General features: G+C 40.0%; 2 protein-coding genes and 1 long non-coding RNA gene across 5 annotated transcripts; 2 read left to right on the forward strand and 1 right to left on the reverse strand.

Moving 5' to 3' along the window:
• The first annotated feature begins 1758 nt into the window (after window positions 1-1758).
• On the forward strand, window positions 1759-12079 carry mad2l2 (mitotic arrest deficient 2 like 2). 2 transcript variants are annotated; one of them, XM_031745077.2, is made up of 8 exons: window positions 1759-2098; window positions 2383-2501; window positions 2600-2671; window positions 2765-2865; window positions 2967-3061; window positions 10710-10783; window positions 10867-10959; window positions 11049-12079. In XM_031745077.2, exons 1-8 carry the CDS (start codon window positions 2059-2061, stop codon window positions 11085-11087), a joined length of 633 nt encoding a protein of 210 aa, XP_031600937.1. In that variant the 5' UTR covers window positions 1759-2058; the 3' UTR covers window positions 11088-12079. The 2 variants fall into 2 exon arrangements, 1 of the variants encoding a protein (XP_031600937.1); XR_005609536.1 differs by lacking the exons at window positions 10867-10959; window positions 11049-12079 and adding an exon at window positions 7586-7842 and having other exon boundaries at window positions 2967-3201.
• Window positions 12080-12159: 80 nt separating this feature from the next.
• Window positions 12160-16676, reverse strand: LOC120435126. 2 transcript variants are annotated; one of them, XR_005609538.1, is made up of 4 exons: window positions 16624-16676; window positions 14504-14641; window positions 14148-14313; window positions 12160-13714 (listed from the first exon to the last, which is right to left on the reverse strand). It is a non-coding gene; the product is annotated as an uncharacterized LOC120435126 (long non-coding RNA). The 2 variants fall into 2 exon arrangements; XR_005609537.1 differs by lacking the exon at window positions 16624-16676 and having other exon boundaries at window positions 14504-15671.
• A 1089-nt stretch (window positions 16677-17765) lies between these two features.
• Window positions 17766-20349, forward strand: tmem82 (transmembrane protein 82). The gene is made up of 6 exons (XM_031745100.2): window positions 17766-18122; window positions 18245-18314; window positions 18485-18683; window positions 18862-19276; window positions 19460-19647; window positions 20141-20349. The coding sequence occupies exons 1-6, from the start codon at window positions 18029-18031 to the stop codon at window positions 20219-20221; spliced, it is 1047 nt and encodes a 348-aa protein (XP_031600960.2). The 5' UTR covers window positions 17766-18028; the 3' UTR covers window positions 20222-20349.
• The last annotated feature ends 2093 nt before the right edge of the window (window positions 20350-22442 follow it).

A 22442-nucleotide genomic window follows, 5' to 3' on the forward strand; every position in this document is an offset into this window, starting at 1 on the left:
AACTTTTTAAAAAAAAATTTATTTATTTTTTTAATGTGTGTGTGCGTGCGGAGTCCTGTCTGTGCCCCTCAACAATAATATTTAACTATTAATCACAGTTTTGCTAAATAAAAGGATCTGGCTTGCATCAGTCACATGATTACTATTAACCAATGATCGCCCTTGACGGCAGAACGTGCTGGCGATCATTGGTTAATAGTAATCATGTGACTGATGCAAGCCAGATCCTTTTATTTAGCAAAACTGTGATTAATAGTTAAATATTATTGTTGAGGGGCACAGACAGGACTCCGCACGCACACACATTAAAAAAATAAATAATTTTTTTTTAAAAAGTTGCCCAACAAAAGGGCACTCTGGGCACCCATCAGGAAAGGGGCGAGTGCTCAAGCCCCTCCAGCCCCCCCCCCTCTGCACGTGCCTGGTCTGGCCTGAGTTAAGGCAGTAAGGCATTTCACACACACTCCTCACAATCTATTGGTATTTCCGATGATCTGATAAACATAAACTGTTATTGTGCTTCAGTGAACACAAAAGATTGTTTTGAGGGTTGTCAAAACAATAAATGGTAACCAAATCTTATTATAATTTAGCCAGGTTTAATCTTTGAAGATTGGTTAAAATGCAATAGCGTGTTCAGGAGGACAGTTCACTTTCCAGTTCTGTTTTTTTTCTTTGCGTGGTGTTTTTTAATATCCAGTTCTAGAAAATAAAAACAAAACAGCACCTTGCCTACCTTTATAGCTGTAACATCCTACGAACAAATTTGGTGACACACTCAAGTCATTCTTCGCTCTGCGGTCAAAGAGTCTCAAGTCCATGGACATAAAAGTCCACTTGTGTCGCATGAGGATTTGGCCGCTTCCCAAGACCGCTTTGACCTCCTAGGACCTGCCGTCCACATATGTGGACATCACATTTTGGGTTATTTAGACCAAAATATTCAATTTTGCTCTACATGGGCCTGATATCCACTTACGAGGACATTATACTGGTACTGTTCTATCATAATTTTAAATGAATATCCTCATTTGTGGCTCTCATTTTTCTTAAAAACAAAAATAAGGTAAAAAAAAAAATCTGGTAATTCTTCGTTTTTACATTCATTGGGCCCCAATATGCCCAAATATCAAAGAGAAATTAAAAATGCATGTTGTGGAAGAGTTCGGGTCTTAGGAGGTTAAATGTGCAACAGAGAGGACTGTTGATGTAAGTTAGTCTAAATAACCAGGTATAAAATTAGTCACCCTTAGTTAGGCTGCATATGATTTACTTATATTTTAATTTAATATGTTTCATGCGTAATTGGTGTGTTTTCATATTTTGAGCAATGGGACACCTCGTGATGGCATAACCGTGCCGAGGAGACAGATTACCTGCATTCGGCAAGGCTGATAATTAAGGATATTTTCATCCATGAAACTGTCATAGCAAGTATAAAACCATAACTAAAAAATTAAAACCAACTTTTAAAAGAATATTATCTTATAATTGGTAATTATCTAAAAACAAATGAGTGAGCTCAAATATTTAGTGAAATCAAGGCTATTATTAATTATAATAAATTTCTGTGTTTTTCGCCAAAGTCGTATTATTATTATTACTTTTTAAATAATTGTTATTTAAGAAAAGAGCAAAAAACAAAAACAAAAATCAAAACCCCAAAAGCTGGAAACTACATATTAAACCAACTTTCCAAGCAACGTCATCACAAGTGGACGGCAGAGTACGCAATTGTAAACAACTAGTGACGTCACCGCGGCGGGCGACGCAGCTTCACGTACCGAAAAAAAATGCCGCGGTTCGGGTCGGCAGGTTGCTAATGTCTCCGGGCTGTCTTACAGTGGACCCTTACATTTTTTTTAAACACGTGCAAAATTCAGTAAAAACTGAACTTCTTATCTCTTCGGTTGTCAGGTACAGCAGCGACAAAAAACGTCTTATCGAACCATTAAAATCACTACGAGGACCAGCAAGACTGCTGCTTTACACGAGTTAGCAAGTCGTACAGAAAATTAAGCGTCTAAATTTATTTTTGCTGAACTGGGGGAGCAAAACATGACAACTCTAACGAGGCAAGATCTCAATTTTGGGCAAGGTAAGGCCATTAAATGAATCTATGTACCAGGTGTGGTCTTTAGTTCGGAGAGAGTACTGTACTGTTACTTTTCCAATATAGTTGTCCTCCTTGTAAAGTCATGGGCATATGGGATCAGCATAAACCATGCTGTCACCTCACCTGTCACTGTCTGCCTCGGTTTTACTGTAAATAAAGTGAGCTAAGTAGGCGACGCTTTATTGCTGAATGTTTGCATTGGGTTTGGCGGGACTTTGTCACATTAGCAAGAACATGAGAGGTTTTATTGTTCGCATGTTTTCCAGTGGTTGCTGACATTCTGTGTGAATTCCTGGAGGTCGCTATTCATCTCATCCTGTATGTCCGTGAGGTTTATCCCTCTGGGATATTTCAGAAGCGAAAGAAGTACAACGTACCTGTGCAGGTACTGGTTTATGTGTTATTACTATTTGTTTGCAGCTGTTAGGTGTGTGCATATTAGTTTCTCTAATACAGGACTTCTGTTGGTGTGTTTTATTCCAGATGTCATGTCACCCAGAGCTGAATCAGTATATCCAAGATACACTACACTGTATAAAGCCACTCATTGAGAAGGTAAGCTATATCCTGAAAGTGACGGGTCAGTGTCACACAAAGTGTCATCTCATTTCTCCTCATAAGCTCTGATATCCTCCATTCGCCTCTTAGAACGATGCAGAGAAGGTGGTTGTGGTCATCATGGACAAAGAGCATCATCCAGTAGAGAGATTTGTTTTTGAGATTTCCCAGCCACCCTTGCTCTCTATCAGGTTGTCCTCCACATTTGAATGTTAACTAAAAAAAGCATCCTTACATTAAAATACATTTTTAGGGTGAGACTGGTCACTGACTGTTGTTTGTGTTTTCACAGCTCAGACACGTTGCTGTCACATGTGGAGCAGCTGCTGAGGGCGTTCATCCTGAAGATCAGCGTGTGTGATGCTGTTTTAAATAGTAATCCACCAGGTAATGTCACCGTGGATCACTGGAAGAGAAGACAATTACATACATGCTTATTGTTAGCAGAGCTGCTCTGTGCAGCGTTATGGCATAATATTTTTGAGGGAGAATAAAAAGTCAACACACATATCTTATTTCTGACGGAGGACTCTTCCACTACACTTCTCCAGTCCATTCACAAAGTCGTTGCATGGTGAGACATGGATAGTAAGTGGGCGGAGCCTTTTACCGTCATTTTATTGTGACGCAAAGTACAAACACCTGTGGACACACAATCCAACACCCCACTTGTACACAGGTTGGGAAAAACAGTCCTCGGAAAAAACATCTTACATTCCAAACACAAATGCAGAGAATTTGTCTAACTTAGACTTTGAAACTGGTTTCGTCATCATATCTGCTACCATTGACTCAGTTGGACAGTAATCAATGAGCACTTTCCTTTCATGTACAGCTGACCTTATAAAATGATATTTCACATCAATATGTTTACATCTTTGTCTGTTCACTGGATTTTTTGACAAAGCGATTGTTCCCTGATTGTCCTCCAATATCATAGGTATTTCATACTCAAACTCATCAAGATCTTGAATCAAATAAGTCAAATACATACATTCCTGAATTGTTGCTGCTAATGCCATGTATTCGGCTTCACAAGTTGATAGTGCTGTAGTTGTCTGCTTTTTGGTTTTCCATGATATCAAAGGACCATTTTCATTTAGGCTTACACAATAACCTGTCATACTGCGTCTATCAGAAACATCGGATGCCCAATCTGCATCACTGTATGCTCGTAGACCTAGTTTTCCACTTGAACATTTCCTAAAACACAGTCCTTTTAGATACCTCAGAACATGTTTCACTGCTGTCCAATCATCAACAGTTGGCGCATTGAAGTGTTGTGACAGTTTGCTGACAACATAGCTTAAATCAGGTCGCGTACAATAGCTCAGATAAATAAGACATCCTACCGCTTCACGATATCTCCTCACATCTGGTAATGTCTCGAATTTATCAGAATGAGTCCATTTCTGTTCACAGGGTGTTAACCTTGGCTTACAGTTTTGCATGTTAAATCTTTTAAAATGTTCTCAATATATATTTTCTGTGACATTTGACACATTCTTTTCTTGAAGAAAATCTATTCCTAGAAAATGGTTAAGTTTCCCCAGATCTTTCATTTGGAATTTAGAAGAGAGCATTTCTTTCACACCTGAAAGCACATTTTCATTGTTAGCTGCAATGAGTAAATCATCCACCCACACTATGATGATTACTTTTTCACTTTCAGTTTCTTTTGAATACACACAATGATCAGCAATATTTTGTCTAAATCCACAACTGCTTAAATAGTCATGTAAGGTTTGGTTCCAGTTACGACCCGATTGCTTCAGCCCATAAAGTGATTTCTTTAGTCTGTACACCAGTTTATTAGTCTCACTTGATTCTGTCTCAAAACCTTCTGGTTGTTGTATATATATTTCTTCATTTATTGGTGCATGTAGATAGGCGGGTTTTACATCCATCTGGTGAACCAACATATCATCCTGAACCACTTTCTGCATCAAAACTCTCACACTCGATAAATTAGCAGTCGGTGAAAAAGTCTCCTCATAATCAACTCCTTTTGTTTGACTAAAACCTTTAGCCACAAATCGAGCTTTATATCTGTCTGATCCGTCTGAGTTCTTTTTAACGGCATAAACCCATTTACCCCCACTGCTTTCTTACCCTCTGGTAAAGTGGTTAAAGTAAATGTGTCATTCTCCTTAAGGGATTGAATTTCTTCATTCATCACTTTTTCCCATTCTTTTGACTCACTTGACACAATAGCTTCGCTAAATGATGTGGGTATTTCACACAACAATCTGTAGCAATAATCAACACTGGTTTGCATCTGTTCATTTTCACACTCTTTCACATCCGTGATATAATCACTCAAATAATCAGGTCTCTTTCTGATTCTGGATGGATAACGTGTAGCTCCAGCATCTACTTTATCCTCAGTTTTAACCTCGGACTCAGTTTGACTGCTTTCACTACCATCTGGAATGTCCTCATCCTTTCGTCTGTTTGGGTTCACCATCTTTTCTGGATTCATAAACCTCATCTTCATACATCTGATCACTCTGTGTTTGTTGATCCATTGTCGCGGGATTTAATATTTTTATCAATCTGTGCTTTTCAACCTTCCGGTTTTTGGGAAATAGATCAAATATGCTGGACTATTTTTGTCATATCCCAAGAAAACACCTTTGTCACATCTTGGATCCAGCTTTCCCTATTTTGTTTATAAGCATAGCACAATGATCCGAATTTTTCATTCTAGAAAGATCAGGTCTTTTTCCAGTTAACATCTTATACGCTGTCTGACCTGTGCGTTTGTTAAAACATCGGTTCCTAATCACTCCCGCGGTTTGTACTGCATATGGCCATAAAGACTTTGGCAATTCGCTCTCAACTAACATGCATCTCGCCATGTCAAAAAGTGTACGCCAGTTCCTCTCTGCTGTTCCGTTTTGATGAGGCGAATATGGCGCCGAAGTTTCCTGCCTAATGCCGTGTCTACTTAATAAATCTCTGAACTGTCTGCTTGTAAATTCAGTTCCATTATCAGAACGAATGCACTTGATTTTCCCATATGACGCCACATCTGCAATAAATCTTTCAGTTGCTTGAGTTGTATCACTTTTGTGTTTCAGATTATATACAAATGTTGCACCTGAATAATCATCAACAAACGACAAAACAAACTTAAACCCTTCTTTAGAGTTTGGCGTAATCGGACCAGCTAAATCCGTATGCACCAACTCTAATGCTGCCCTGGCCTTCTCATCGGTTCTCGGTTCCTAGTTTGAGTAAACTTCCCTTGTATACAGGCTTCACATTGCATATTTTTGTTGATTTTACCCTTAATTTCCATTCCATCAACGACATTTTGCAGATTTTGAACATCCTCATAATTACAGTGTCCTAGGATTTCATGCCACGTTTGCATATCAAAACATCCATTACATTTATCTTCAAACTCTTGCACAGTGTTTATAAAGAACAGTCTCTTGTGTTCATATATAGGAATTTTGTTCCATCAACATGTTTAAGAAAACTGTCCCCGTGTTTGAAAACCACAGTGGCTCCGTTACTAGTAGCTGCTTTTACTGACAAAATGTCCTGTGGGAACGATGGAATGTAGAGTGCTTGTTTCAATGTTACCTTGTGGCTGCGTCCTTTACTGTCAATCATACTTATCTCAGCATCTCCTCGCCGCTTTGCAGCTCCTCTGCTCCGCCTTCCGTCAGCCAACTCTACACAATGAGCCTCGGGTCGAAAAGTGTCATCAAAAGTCTTAAAACTCTCGATCTTCGTGAAGATATGTGACGTCGCTCCCGTATCCACCAGTAGCTGGTTATTCAGCATCTCTTGGCCGCCGTCCGGGACCCTCTGGGGTTTGGAGCCCGTCTTGAACGCGTAGTCCTTCTCCACGACCCTCTCGCTTCATCCCGTCTTAGCTTCCTTCTACAGGTCGCATCTTTGTGTGTACTACTCCGGCAAAAACTGCACCATACTCTGGATCGGCACGTTCTTGCAGTGTGTCCCTTTGTCCACATTTAAAACACACAATCTCATTATCCTTTGATCTTCGGTCATCTGCTCGCCATGAAGTAGAATCCTGGTCTGATTGCACTTTTGTCCTCATTACGTTGTCATCAGTTACAGCCGCACGCATTCTCTCGGTTTCTTCATAACTTCTGAGTTTTACTTTAAACTCTGAAAATGTGATTTTGCTTCACTCTGTGTAACGTGCACAATCAGGGGTTTAAACGTCTCTGGTAGACCTTTCATTATCATTGCGATCAGAAGTCCATCAGTTAGTGACTCACCCGCATTTTTAACGCTGTGATAATTGCTTCTGCTCGGATAATATAGTCCGTCACACTTTCATTCTTTTCATTTGTGAGAGAAGTGAGTTCGGTGTACAGACTTATGATCCTTGGCCTGCCCACTCCTGCATAATGACCTCTCTCAAAATTTTTAGGGCTTTCCGTCCGTCATCAACTGCATCTCTCATAACTAACGATAAACTTTTGTCATCCAGAAATTGTATCAACTCTGCATATGCTTCTGCATTTTTGTCATCATCTTCACCATCGGCTTCTTCATCACCCTCAGCCTTTAAGATGACATCTTTCAAACCTTGTAGTCTGAGATGACCAAGGAACTTCGTTTCCCATATCTCATATTTCCTTTCATCTCCATCAAATTGCAAACGGGAATATCGACTGCCCGACTCTGCCGTGCGTCTGCTCATGATGCACAAAAACGCTTACTCACTCAATCGTGCCAAACTTTTAACACCTGCCGGTAACTTGCGGTTTCAGGAAACGCTGCCCTTCCTTTGGTAGTTACAGGATCTCTTTACTGCTACTCTGAGCTCATAACCTGTTAGCAGAGCTGCTCTGTGCAGCGTTATGGCATAATATTTTTGAGGGAGAATAAAAAGTCAACACACATATCTTATTTCTGACGGAGGACTCTTCCACTACACTTCTCCAGTCCATTCACAAAGTCGTTGCATGGTGAGACATGGATAGTAAGTGGGCGGAGCCTTTTACCGTCATTTTATTGTGACGCAAAGTACAAACACCTGTGGACACACAATCCAACACTTATAACTTTTTATACTCGCCAAAAGTTTTGGAAAGATCTTTGAGTGATTTGCTTTAAGTCACATGATTCAGCACAAAGTCTTGCCTAAGCAGCTTAAGAGGATGCTCTACATTACCGGGGTAAATATTTGTGTTCACCTTTGAAAGACAGGAGGTCCATAAATTGATTTACTCATTAGTAAATGATGTACATTTATTGAAGTCTGTGCTTGCTTTTCTTCATTGCAAACACCACATACTCCTTTAAAGGCTTACAGACACAAACTCACTCATTCACTTGCACAATTAAACATGAACACACACAAATCTACCTCATCCGGGAGAGAAAACACTGTCAGAACTCTTATTGTTAGAAAGCCTTCCAAGAGGACAGAGTAAAGGTCAGTTTTTATGTCTTAGTTTAGATTGTGTATATATATCTTATTTTACTTGACTTTGCCCTTTGACTGTACTTGAGATTATTTATATATTTTTGGATTTTAGATAGGGCTGCTCAATTAATCGAATTTTAATCTCCTTTACGATCTGGGTTTTCAACGATCATTAAAAATGACTGAGCCGATTACTAGCACCTCCCTCGTGCTTTACTCTCGCGCTGCTCCGTGTGGCAAAGCGAGCGCACCTCTCTGCGTTTCGAACACGCGTCACAACAATTAAGAGGACCCGAGGGAAGCTCGGAAAGCTAAGCAGAAGTTATTTGGAGAGGAGAGGATAATGGCTGCTGAAGAAAGAATGCCGTTGGTTGAAAAGAGCGGTAAAACGACTTCAGTGGTGTGGAAACCAATGTTCCCTCTACGCTGCGCACGTGCGCAATTGCGCACTGCTGGCACGGCCTCTGCGCACAGAAAATCTGCGTTGCGCACAAAAAAAATCTAACCTGAATTGAAATTAAAATTAAAACTTTAACAATTCTGTTTTGCAGTGTTAGTCAGTAAGTGACTGGCTGCTCCTGTATGGGATTAGAACGATGCCACCTTATCCTATAGTCCAGCCAATAATGCGATTCACATTCGTATATACGCAGCCAATCAACGTTGTTGACAGGCTATGACAGCGTCCTTATGTGCCGACACCGGTGTTTTAGCTGGCAAAGCGGCGTGGCTGATGTGCAGTGAAGCCACATTAATGACAACGTGTACAACCATTGGAGATGTGAGCAGGACAGACGGAACAATTGACGGAAAAAGTGTGGACTTTATACCAGTTTTTAAATTGTGTTGAGAGGCCACGTAAAACCAGAGTTATGATAAAAATATTTGCAATGTTTGGTTTTCTTCCTGAATACTGTCGTTATTTATATTTACTGCGGGAAGAAACGGTAAAAACGGCGTTTTATAAGGAACACGCTGGAAAGCACTCTCCGCCTGTGAGCAAAAACAAAACCAAAAAACCCCCCACCCTTTCCTATTGGTCGAAAAAAGTACCGTGTCGACCAATCAAAAAATGATATGGCAACGTGGCATCTAGTTGTTAAGAAACGGGGGGAAGTTTTAGGAGTGACGGCGGTGCTTTGATATGTGAGAGATTTGCGACGTTAAGAGCAAATCTTGTGTAGTTAGTGTGTAGTGTAGTCAATAGTTTTGTTGTGTGTGTCAGAACAATGAGGCGGCTGCTGAATGTTACAGGTGTTACAGGAGTGATACATCTCCTGTTGTCAGGCCTGCAGGTATCAGGCTGTTGTTCTCCTTTATCTCGTAGTGGACAGAAATTATTTTTTGGAGTGGCACAAATAATTTGTGTGGCATCAGATTTGATGCAGAACAGCTGATTGTTCTGTAAATAGTTTGAAATGTTTATTTAAAAAAACGCCTTGGCTGCATTTAAAAAAAAAAAAAAATAGCTGCAAAAAACTTTGTTGTTTGCCAAACTGAGTTAGTGTTTTTGAAGTAGTAACTATATAATTAATTGCCCAACATTGGTCATTATATACTGTATTTTACAGACAGAGAGTTATAGGACTCTCTCCCAGACCACAGACTCATACTCATAATACAAGTCAGAGCTTTGTGGAAAAAAAGAAAGAAAGAAAGTTGTGTTTTCAAAATTGGAGTTCAAGTTATTTTTACTTCCAATAGTGTTAACATACTACACAGGTCATGAACAGGATTTTTTACATTTTCATTGTAAGTGGGCTAAAGCAGTTAATTAAAAGTAGTCTAACATAAATGTAAATGCTGTAATTTGATTATTTTAATAAACCATGTAACTTGGAAGGATTAGATGCTGGCGTGACCACGGTGCACACTTCTGATGTCGCTCACAGTGGTCCAAGGGATCGCTCAGGGAGTTTGTGTGTTCGCTCAGACATATGAAAAATTAGAGGAAACATTGGTGGAAACATTATGGGTTCGCGGAGTCAGACGTGGATCAAATATTGTGCAGTATTTTGAAGTTCACTAAACATAGATGTTTACATTTTTCATTTATTTTTTATATTGCAAACATTTGCACTGTAATCAGTATTTGCACACTATTTTATATTATTTTTTGACAATCTTTAAAGCCATTATTCAATACATTGTTATTGTTAAATAAATATCGTCAAATAATCGAGATCTCAATTTCAGTGAAAATAATCGTGATTATCATTTTTGCCATAATCGAGCAGCCCTAATTTTAGATAACATTTTCTTTAAAAAACCTATATTTTAACATGACACATAAATATAGTCAAAGGTTTAGTTTTGTTTGTTTGTTTTTCGACAGGTGTTATATGCAGTTAAAATTTAAAACATTCCATTTCTAAAATGGAAACCAATTGGGGTTTCATTTTGAAATACCTGTAGAGTTTTCTATATTTATTATTGCTAATTATTAAGACAAAAATATTTCTTATCAGATTAATTGATGGAATAATCAAGTCTTTGTCAGAAATCTATGCTAATTAAACTGGAAGTCCAGAGAAATGTGACATTATGTTGCACACAAAGCGGTATGGGCTCATAGATTTGACTGATTGAACTGTTTTACTTTTTTTTTTGTCACAGGGTGTTCGTTTACAGTACTAGTACATACCAGAGATGCTGCTACTCGCAATATGGAGAAGGTTCAAGTAATCAAGGTGAGGTGTTTAAATGCACTTACACAGAAACACAGAATTGTTGTTTACATGTGTTGGTCACATTAATGCGTTTGCCTCTGCAGGATTTTCCATGGATAGTCGCTGATGAGCAAGAAGTCCACATGCAGGAGCCTAGACTCATTCCACTAAAGACTATGACTTCTGATATAGTAAAGGTAAGCAGAAGCATCCCTTTCACTGATTCATTAATGGTGAATTGTTGTCAGCCGCATGTCCACATTGTTTGGTTGTTTGCCTTTAACAGATGCAGCTGTATGTGGAAGAGAGAGCCCAGAAAACATAGATGCTTTCTTAGCAGAAGCCATGCTGCAGGAGATCATCTGTGACACCAGGGAATCCCAGGCAGAATCTTCAACACAGCCTATCAGTGCTGAATTGATGAGTTGTTGGGGAACACATGGGGAGAGAGTGATGTTCCCTGTGAAATGTATTTTTATGAGGTCCATTAACTTTGCTTCTGGCGGCGTTAAAGGTTGGACTCGCACACTGGGTTGATAGAAGTCCTCTATCATCAGCATGGGCCATTTTCTCATTCCACATAAATACGTGATTATGGTTCTGTTTGTGAAATCCTGGGCCGTTGGTTAAAATTTATATATTTTTTTATTTATTTCCCATTATGTGCCAGGAAAGTCTTTCAGCTCTTTATCACACTCCACTGCTAAATATCATCCTATTTGCTGATAGCAGTCAACAAGTCTGATATTGTCATGAATGTGGTCAGTATAGCTGTGCATCCTTGCTGATACGTAATGTGTTTTGTTGTTTTTTGAATGGAGATTTTTAGGGTAACCGGATTGAAATGTCCTTGTAACTCTATGAAATTCAAAGGAAATCAGGAAACCAGTGTAATGTGTACCATTAACACCAGTCTGTAAACTGAGATAACAGTTTTATTGTTAGTGCAAAAATATTACTCTGTTTCTTTGTAGGCAGACTTATTTGCTGAAACTCCCACAGAGAGTCTGTCCTTATAACTCCACATGGAGGTCATCTGTCAGTCTGTCTCACTCTGTTTATTGTACGGTGTCTTAACTCTCTGTAATGTCCTGCCGAGCAGTTTCTTGCATGGTGTTACAGCAGCATCTGTCAGGAAAGCCTTCCTGGAGTTTCTGTGAAGTTAAAGGATTTCGGTGTGTGCATTTGCAACCAGTGGTAGTATTCTCTTCTATTGTTGGATGGCAAATAGAAAGTTTTAATGGAGCATTTGATTTTTTTTTTTTTTCGTTCACAGAAGTTTGTTTTAATATGTGAAAGTTCATTAAACTGTAAAAAGAAAGAAGCTGTACTGTAAATGAAGGTCTTGGTATAAGAATTCAAGGACCCAAACACATGACAGGAGGAAGAGTAACATCTGAAATCTGAATCTTTTAACAAGTTGAAGTCATACAAACAGGTGGTTAATTCCACCAGGGGGCAAAACAAACCAAGTGCTACAGGAGGAAATCTAACAGGAACCAATAATGTGCGAGAAATAAACTAACATAAGGAAAATGGGAAAAACAGTTTGAAAGCCGACAGCTCGGCTGTACAAAGACAATCTGCCATTTGGGAAATGATGCACAGGAGGTCTAAATACCACAGAGACCGATTAGCTACATGAAGTGTTGTACAAAGTAGTTCTGGCACAAGAAGATGTGTTTTCCTGTCTGACAGCAGATCACTTATGGTCTTCATAACAATGGCTAGAATACCACATTAACATATTTACAGTGCTTTTAAATGTAAATGGTTGGTATTGTTTGCACTATGATTCATAGGCATTAACTTTCATGTCAGTTTAACTCTTAATAAACTTACATAAAGCTTAAACTTAATTTGTATCGTTTGCAGGACTGTGTCATATGAAACCAAGAAACACTTCATAGATTTAAAATATTAAAACGATCTGATACCACAAAACACGACAGGCTCTCTAAAGTTCAGTTCATTAAGAAAACACTGAGGTTGTGTTGTTTCATGAAAAACAGAGATAACTTAGATTGAGTTGAGTTTTAAAAATGTATCACTTTTTAGCATAAAAATAAAAAAGTACCTTTTTAAACATCACTTTTGTCTTTACTGCTTAGTGATGTACTGGAGTATGTGTGTGGAGTAGATGTGTTAAATACAAATGTATTAAAGGAAGTCGAGAGCCAAAACTGTTGAAGCTGCAGTTGTTCAGAACAATTGGGAAGAAATCGAACAAACGCAGAAGGTCTGGATGAGTTTGAGTGTTACTGAACGACCAGCAGTAGGAAACATTTAACTTACTCAGTCATCCATTAACTTCTAAGTTGCTCCAGATTCAGGAAAAGTCCCCCCCACAGTCGCTGACCTTCAAATGTCTCACAAATGTTTGTCTAAACCGTTCCTCACCCTCAGTCTAAAGGTGATCTAAGACTCCTACAGCCCACAGAAATACCAGTCAGTAGATCCAAAGGTATCTCCTGCCCGAAGGATTTTATCTCTAGTTATCAGTTTGGACAAAAAAACACAGCCTGATATTTTTTGACAGTGAAGGGAAAATCTGATAATTATGACAGAATCTCCGAAGCAGGAAACAAGTACAATTTATCCCAGTATCATTATGAAGAAGGATATGAATTAATATTTTACATTTCATATAACATCATATAATGATATAACTTCATTTTCATGTGCAGTAATATCAGTATGAACCATGAATTTGTATATTTTCTGATCACAATAAATCCGATTCAGTCACAGCTCATTCTGCATATGAAGCTTATGCTTTTTTGGTGTGTTTTAAATCTCTTTTCTTTCCTGACCTCCTGGTTCCCCTACGGGCATCGATGGATGTAGTACCCCGTCATTTATCCTATGATGTAAACAGCCACCAGTGCAGCTGCGGCTCCTGCTGCTTTTACTACTATTCCAGTGCTGCCGACACACATGCTGTTGCAGATCCTGTGAATGGGAAAGAAAGGGGGCAAGTTTATTTGGTACCTATGGTTTGGTACCTATGGTGGATGTAAGTGTAATTTTAATGGATTATTAACATGATCCCACTCTACACCTTTAAAACAAAGTTATACCACAATTCATTCAGAACTTGGAGCGATCCCATTTACAGACATACAAACACTGTCAAAAACATAAGCTCCCTGGAGGAAGTAACTACATATCATTTAAACTATAAAAAATGGGGTGGAGGAAGTTTAAGTGAGATGGATACATGGATAAAACTACATTACAACCTTTCTCCTACACTTGATTTAAACTGTATGGTCAATGTCAAACTCATAAAACCTGGATTATTTTTATTAAACACATTTAACCTTTGTCAGTTTAATTTAGTCCTCGTGTGGTGTCACCCCAGCCGCTATCTGCTAAGTCTCACCTCTGCAGTGAGGACTGTGAAGCCTTTACATTCATGTTGATGTTGTCCTCATTCCAGCGGTCGTACTGCACGCTGCCGGCACCGTTGGAGTCCATTTGGACAGTTTTCCTTCGCCTCGGGGGCCGATCTGCTCACTCACTGCTTCAGTGTTGAGCTTCACTGCGCTCTGAAACAGCGAGTTTGGACAGTTGTGTCTGCATAACAAAATACTAACACTTTTAGGGTATTTTAAAGTCAATCAAATATCCCGGGGCTAAACCATAGCTCATGACTAAAATAATCCGGTTCAAAAAGCAGTGACTGAAGGATTACAAATTCCATTCATATCCTCACAGTCTTACAAAATTTCTGCTCACCTGTAGGAGTCACAAACAGTCACCAGCCTGCTTAGGAATCTCTGCTCTCCGGCACTTGTAAATCAGCGACTGAGACGAAGAGCTGTGCCTCAGCCTGTCATAAGTCCTCTGCTCCTAATCCATCTGTTGTTTTTGACCCTGTTAAATGACTCTTTCTCAGTGATAAAGGCCAGCTCAATGTGGTTTGTTAGTCTCCTGTTTCATCAGCGCCTGTGCAGATAGTGCACTGCTTAGCAAAGATAGTTGATTTTGTAGAGTTTAATGGTTTGGGCTAAACACAACAGCATGCAGGTTTACTCCTTGGCTTCACTGAAAAGGGGAAATGCAGTACTGTAGTACAACCCCAGTACTGTTTCAGACACAGGGGCCACATAATTTAACGATCCCTGCGACTTACTTTTATTACAGTACATACAATGTAATACCTCAAAAGAAGCAAGGGGATTTTTTTTACTTCCCTTGAAGTGTCATATTTTACGCTGAGAAGTTGAGTTCATGAGAATCCTGCATGTGAATAAAGTTGTTAAGTTGACTTAACCTGTCTGGTTAACATACATTCAAATCATTTGATCCTTGAAACTGGAAGGAAGAAGAATCGGGGTAGAAAACTCCAACACTTTGGATTGGCAATCTGCAGGGACTTGCACTAGTGTTGTTTCACTCTGTTTTAGACATTCTGCAGGTAGAGGTAGAGGCTCATTCATCATTAACTTGAATGGACAGGCACTGAGTTTGCCTGCAGCATATTTCTCCTTTCCTTCCATGATACATCTCCCACAAACCTAAAAATAATAAGCACTATTGTACTTCTTTAGATTTTCTTTCTAAGGAGCCAGACTTTCATATATTTTTTAACTGGTCTTGAGCAATAGTTCTCCAGGGTTTCTGCCGGTCTTTCAAAGTCTTTCTTTAAATATTGACTGTGTTTTCACTCGTTTTCCAGTCCAGTCCTTGTAGCTCAACATTTTAAGAGAAATATTTGTTTTTGTTAACAATGACCTTGGAATTTTAAAAAAAGGCACCAAAAAGACACCTAACTCAAGGGATGAACCTGTGTTGTGTCTACACATAACAGACAATGTAGCAAGGAACCAATGTTACATTGTATCTTATGCCCCCAAAAAGTTGACTCCGTTCATCTGGACACAGCGTTTTCAGTGGGAGAAACTTTTCGTCACTCATCCAGATGACTTCTTCAGTCTCAGCTGACTGCAGGTTTCCTCAGTCTTATAAAAAGAACATTTGCACAATGACTGAAACCAGCCCACTGAATGAACAATGGGCTGTGAGGTCAGTTCCTTGATCATTAATATGAAAATTGTCATGACCATTGATCAACAACCACTCAAACCAGTGATCCTCCCTGTCCAGGATGTGTACATCCTAATCACTGAAAGAGGTGTCAGCTGGCTTGTAGGTGTGAATAGACTGCAGTCCTGGCCCGACAAGTTAGCTCTTCTGTGTTGCGCCATCCGCTTAGCGGCTAAGTGGTGTGAGGGGGGAGTGGTAGGCCCTTTATGTCAGTTAGGCTCTTTATGAGAAAAGGGAAAGACCATCTCTGAATTGAGGTGGGGGCCTAAGGGTACATCTTTCGCCATCTTACAGTGCTGTGATTGCAGCCATTCCCCAACTCTCTGTGAATGGTACTCATGGCCATTGATCAATGGTTTTTGATCAGTGGTTGCTGGTCAATGGTTATGAGAATTTGCATATTAATGATCAAGGAACTGACCTCACAGCCCATTGTTTATTCAGTGGGCTAGTTTTAGTTTTTGTGCAAATGTACTGTTTATAAGATTGGGGAAACCTGCAGTCAGCTGAGACCGAAGAAGTCACTTGGATGAGTGACGAAATGTTTCTCCCACTGAAAACGCTACGTCCAGATGAACAGAATCAACTTTTTGCAATTTCCTTACTTGGATGATTGAGCATGCATTAAAGACATTGTATCTTATGGCACTTGGTTACTACAAGACTGTGACGAAAACACGGAATTTGTTCCAGTTTCTTTCGCTGAGTCTAAATACCAAAGATGACACAGTTTGGCAGGAATACAATAGTAATTTTTGCAACAACAAGCTAATTCATGGTGAGTAGTGTGTCCTTAAAAAAGACCTGACATAAGATCTGAGGGATGCATCTGGCCCTTCAGCTGATCCATCTACTGTTCACTGAAGCTTCAAAAGAAATGGTCTCAGTGGAAGAGTCGCTGTCAGGAAGCCATTCTTAAGGAAAGGAAACAGAGAGAAATGACATTACTTATGAATGCAAAAGGAGGAGGTCAGAGGAGAGGTACAACAGTGAATGTCAACAGCCATCTGTACAACACAGTGGCAGCTCTGTCATTATTTAGGGACACCTTTTAGCCAGTCTTGTCAAAACTGATGAAATTATGAACACAGAAACACAGATTTTGATTTTGATCCACCATACACTACCATTTGGAAAGTGTCTGATTGGGATCATTGCCATAAAGCCATTGCCAAACACACTGCCAATGCAGTAAAAGCATAACTGAATAAACACACTGAATAACACACAAACAGTGGAACACTAACAGTCATGGATTGGCCCCAGCATTAATAAAGCAGTGTGGCATCATGTTGACAGAGAACAGAACAAAAGCCAGCCAACATCCAAAGAAGAGCTCTGAATGTCGCTAAAGAAGCCGGGAAAACTATTCCTGAAAACTACTTAAAGACATGACAAGAAAGCTGTCGAGGAGAGATCAGTGTTCAAAAATAAAGGTGTTCATACCAAACACTGACTGTCAGGTTTGTATTGTACAAACTGTTACACTGTATTTCTTTGTATCTTTGCATTTCTCCAATAAATTTCTCATTTTCAACATAAACACATGAGGTGACTCAAAACTTTTGCACAGTACTGTATATTTTGCTTCAAACAGCTGTTTCTTGATGAGATAATAAAATAATATTTGTAGAAACGTGACATTTGAACATGTGCTCGCAGTTATATTTCAGCTCCATCTTCCCCCAACATCAAATCTACCACTACACACCTCATCCCACACACTTGGTATAACTCTTTAGGTAATTACTGTGCACACTCTAATTCCTATTCACATATTATTATAATATCACCATTTAATAATATTGCAAGTCTACAACTGTTTCTTGTGTTTATTGCCATGAGAATAATCCCACGCTGTTACGTGCAGATCACCACAGAACTCTGCTAACGCTTGCTACTATATTTCAAAGAGAGTGTAAAGTCTTTCCCATGGTGCAATAACCTCCACTATCTTGCCATGACTCAGGCCTGAGGGCACCTCTGCTCCACCGACACTCAGTTGAACTTTGGTACAGGACACAGAACAGGCTTCTGGGTGAGCAAAGCACAACGCTGGGGCAACAGAAAGAAAACAGAAGCGCTGAGCTGATACTTCACAACACTGTAACGCGATCTTAGAACCATAAAATATGAATCTTGAGAGTGCAGTTGCTTAAAGCAGCTTACTTTTATAGACATTCAAGGTGAATTTTCCTCCCTAGAGGTAGTACTATGTTATCTTTCATCACATGGCTTCTTCCAACTTCCTACTTCTTACCAGGGTGGCTGACTCTAGATATAAATCCATTGGAAAGTTTACTCCAAGGTGAGTTCCTCATCTTTTCGTTGTCTCTGAGGTCAGCACGGCTGCAGGCCTTTTCTTAAAAGAGTAAATGTCTGAGGTTTGTTATTACCTGTGCTGGAAATTCACGGCTATCTGACCTGCAGGGCTGGTAGGTGCATGTGGGATCTCTGTGCTGTGCTCCCTGTTGAGAGTGCATTTATTCTTGGAGGAGAGGTGAGAGACGTTGCCTCTTGTGTACAGATTTATGTGGTGTTTTGCTGAAGAATTTCCCATTTACACTTTTCTCATTTAAAAATAATTGATTTTAAAGGGATTTCATCTTCCACACTGTTTATTTTTATGTCTTTGATGTGACTTTTTTTTCTCCTCCCTACAACTCGGAGATGGAGTGAAAAAAATGGTGAAGACACATCAACTCAGAAGACATTCGGTCATCCGATACGGACAAAACCTGGACTTACTGGGCTGCTTCAGTTTCTCTTTGTAACTGGGATACTGTGTGTAGTGGGCTCCCGTGTGGCCTCACTGGTGGTACTAGAATTTTGTCTTCGAGCTGTCTCTGGATTGGTTACAGCTGGACCAGTAAGAAACCAATTATGTGATAAAAATATATATGTATGTGCCTCAGCTGTATCGGGTGATTTTTCTGTGGCTTACTCTGCTGAGTTGGTGTTTATATTCCATGGTGTCAGGATGACTCGCGACAGCCATCGCTGTCTGCTTTGATTCATTCATCACTCGTGCTCCTCTTTTTTCCCAGGAGTCGGGGAAATTTCTGCAGCAGCTGTTAGTTCAAAGCCAGTTCTCTCTGGGTTGTGCCCTAACCTGCAGTTTGCACTTTCTACACGAGGGGGCGGCCCAGCGCTGGCTATGCTTGCTCCTGGCAGCAGCACTCAGCTGGTTTCTGGCTAGGCAGGCCACAAACCTGCTGCACCATGTCATAGCTCTGTATAAACTCCACAGCTCACAGGGCTACTGCGGCATTTGCATCAGCCTCCTCACATCGGGCAGCTCCCTGCTGCCCATGCTGTGCAGGACCATCATCATTACTTTCTCTGTGGCTGTGCTGGCTGCTGTTTCAACCATCAACCAACATTTCCTCTCTGCAACAGAAGCCCTTAGGTTTTGGACACCACTTACTATCTGCTATACGCTGTTGGTGGTGTACATGCAGGGTGAGGAACATTTAAAGACATAAGCCCTTACAAAGCGATATGCCAGTAGCATCACTTAGTGCTTCTCAATTCACCTGACTAATCACTACAGCATCTATGGATAATCTAAGACATTTATTTAGTTTGTTTAAATTTAAATCAAATATTTCTCCCTAATAGTCCTCTAATGTCATGGTTCTGTAGAAGAGCAACATCGTCTGCCTAGCAGCCAGGCCGTCCTCAACGCAGTGGTGGTGCGTCTCGGGGGTTTGATGGTCCTGATGCTGACTGTTGGACGCTGGGCAGACGTGTTCCACATCCTAATATGTTTCCTCGGAGAGGCTAGCTGTCTACTCCCCACCAAGGATCTGCTGGATGCAGCATCCTCACAGGTCAGTGAGTCTCCCTGGAAGCGGCACACGGGGCCAAAGGCACTTCGTTCCCACCGAGGCCTCCCAAAACTGGAGCAGAATATCAATATGTTCATTAGATGAGTCCCAAGATGAGACTGAACTTTTCAAACTTGTATCCCGGGCGGAGAAGGTTTAAGACCCCCAAGACAGATTCAGGTCAATGTGAGCTCTGACTCAGAATACTGAGTCTACTTTTCCTTTCACTGAGCTGACCTATTTAAAGTTGAGGGGTTTAAACAAAGTATAATGCAAAATAAAACAAATGTAAAAAACCCTGCATTTGAGTCGACTTTTAAGGTGAGTCGGGTCTGTTTTGCTATTAAAATGTAGCTCATTTGGTGATTAACAATCATGCATATCAAGAAATCATGGCTACATACACAAAGCTATAAGTCTGGCTGTAGCTTAACAGCAGACATCATGTCTTCAGTCACCCATGTTTTTAGCGTCATATTTTGCTGTGTTCACACAGGATGAAGAGGATTATACAGAGTACAGAAGGAGGGAGCGTCAGCAAAAACCACGAGCCTTCAAGAAGGAGCATCAGAGATAGGCACGCTGGGATTTTAAAGCCTGCACGTCTCTTTAATGGCACTATTTAGTGGAAATCATATCAAGGCAACGTTGCTTTGTACCTACAATGTAGTATGCATTTTGTATTAAATATTTGACACAACTCATCATGTAAGGAATGTTTACAGTCTTTTCACATTCTCTAAAAGAACAATTTAATGGTTATCAACAACTATTCAATAGGCAGCCTTTCAACAAGTCCTGGAGTTCATTTTACTTCTTAAGGTGCTAAGGATGTGTTTTTAAGCTTGTTTTCTTCCTGCTGGTTAGTCATACGGTTTCAACAATAATGGTTGTCTGGGTCTGTGTGACCTCTTGGGAAGATTTACCGTTTGAGATCATTTCCAATAGAGCAGATTAAGGTCAAAGTATTTTCTTTATTCAGTAGCGTTCGCATTTCCCAGCATTTTCAGGTGAGAAAGCAAAACAAAACCCAAACTAATTGCTATTTTTTATATTTCACCAATGCTGACCTCTCTTTTATTCTTGCAGTATAAGGTAGGTATTCAACAGAAACAGAAGTAATAATAAAGCTGCACAAAATAGGAAATTATTCCATTTATTGAAAAATAACTACAGAAAATGTAAATTTAGACTCCCATATCACGTCGTCGTTTTTAACCACGAAGCAATCGCTGTTACAGCAGGTAAATGCACTCTCTACAGAGGAGCTAACATTACTAAGTGCAGTACTGACATGGCTGCAAACATCCAATAACTGCATACCACACAGCCTGGGCAGTGGGTAAGCTTATTCGTTTATTGTTTTGTTGTTGGTTCACTTATTTCCCCGCGACAGGCCCGCAAACACCATTGTGCTCTGCTAGTGTTCAAAGGCTGTGTGCTTGAAAAGAAAGGGCAAAATGGCTGACGACAACGTTAGTGCTCCAAAGACACACAAAATGGCGTTAGACAAAGAAAAAGCTAGTTTACTTGATTATGCGTCGACATTAGCTCCATTTTGTTGGACAAACACACTGTTAAACAGCTAGCAAGCCGTATTAATTCACACTGTTGTTGTAATGGCATCAAATTCGCTTTATTAGGCTACACTCAAAGGGGTTTTTTATGAGGAAGTTTGAGATACCGCCCTTCCAGTCTTTGCTACATTGTCTCAATAACAGTAGCCAAGGTTAAAGCCTGACTTCGTGTGACAATTTAACACCCATATCGAATTAAATCCACAATGTGTCGCCGGTGTTATGCCCATTAGATCTGTCTTTATTGAGAGCTGTGGACAGACAGAAACATATTCCATGAGAGGGTTTTTGTTATGTCAGTCCCGTCATCCCGTGTCAAAAAAAATTACAGGGGGAAACATTAGCCTGACGGTCCAGTTTCCACGATAATCCACGTCTGAAAATCACTGAAGATGAAATTTAGTTTTTTGGTGTCTAGTCGATCCACCAAAATGAGAAATTGTACTCCCAGAGGTTTATTAGACTTTTAATGGAGTAAAGTTCCACATCAGGACGCTTTCAGCAGACATAGGGAGGACGCTCTGAGCACCCGAGTACGGTGAAATTGCCCATTGAACTGACTGAGCGTCGTTGTAACCTCCTCTGGAGATTTCCAGATTGTTCTGTCTTCATCTGATAGGCACAGTGGACGCATGCGCAAAGCAGTTTCGCGTGTCCCCTGTTACTGCATTTTAACGCAGGCGCACTTCTCCCTTTAAGTATTCTTAATATAGTAACAAAAGCAGAATAATGCCCTGCTGTAGTTGCAGCTTTTTTTTTTCAAACCAAACAAGCCAGTGATCATTTTCCACAGACAAAAAATTACAAATAAAATAAAAAGTAAAACAATTCAGCTCCAAGGAGGATTTGGGCACAACACAATGTGGAGAAAATAGTAGCTCATCTACCATTTTACTTAAACGTTGACACCCCTCTTGATTATGTGGATATCATTATTTGGTCTGTTATTTATCAGTCATGGCGGTCAGTCAGAGAAAGTGTGTATGTTTTATAATGGGGATAGTCGGTCAAAGAAAAATACACACACACACATACGGTTTGTATTTTCCCTTACAAGAGGGCTTATCGCCACTGTACTCTTGGACTTTTGGACAGGGGCCTGATTGTTTTGTGTTACTTATTAGCTTAGAGTAGAGCTCAGACCAGGTCAAAGTACTTGACTTAACAGCTCCCTGTGCCTTTTGTAACCCAGTAGTAGAAGCAGTTAAATGTGTCAAAGCA

The sequence above is a fragment of the Oreochromis aureus genome, linkage group 20, assembly GCF_013358895.1.
Source record: "Oreochromis aureus strain Israel breed Guangdong linkage group 20, ZZ_aureus, whole genome shotgun sequence".
Taxonomy (NCBI): domain Eukaryota; kingdom Metazoa; phylum Chordata; class Actinopteri; order Cichliformes; family Cichlidae; genus Oreochromis; species Oreochromis aureus.

Bases quoted from the DNA above. Each gene is read 5' to 3' on its own strand.
- mad2l2 (XM_031745077.2), top strand. From the start codon at position 2,059: ATGACAACTCTAACGAGGCAAGATCTCAATTTTGGGCAAG. The intron at 3,062-10,709 runs GTAATGTCACCG...TTTTTGTCACAG, and splicing joins TTTAAATAGTAATCCACCAG to GGTGTTCGTTTACAGTACTA. The intron at 10,960-11,048 runs GTAAGCAGAAGC...TGCCTTTAACAG, and splicing joins TGACTTCTGATATAGTAAAG to ATGCAGCTGTATGTGGAAGA.
- tmem82 (XM_031745100.2), top strand. From the start codon at position 18,029: ATGTTATCTTTCATCACATGGCTTCTTCCAACTTCCTACTTCTTACCA. The intron at 19,277-19,459 runs GTGAGGAACATT...ATGGTTCTGTAG, and splicing joins GTTGGTGGTGTACATGCAGG to AAGAGCAACATCGTCTGCCT. The intron at 19,648-20,140 runs GTCAGTGAGTCT...GTGTTCACACAG, and splicing joins TGGATGCAGCATCCTCACAG to GATGAAGAGGATTATACAGA.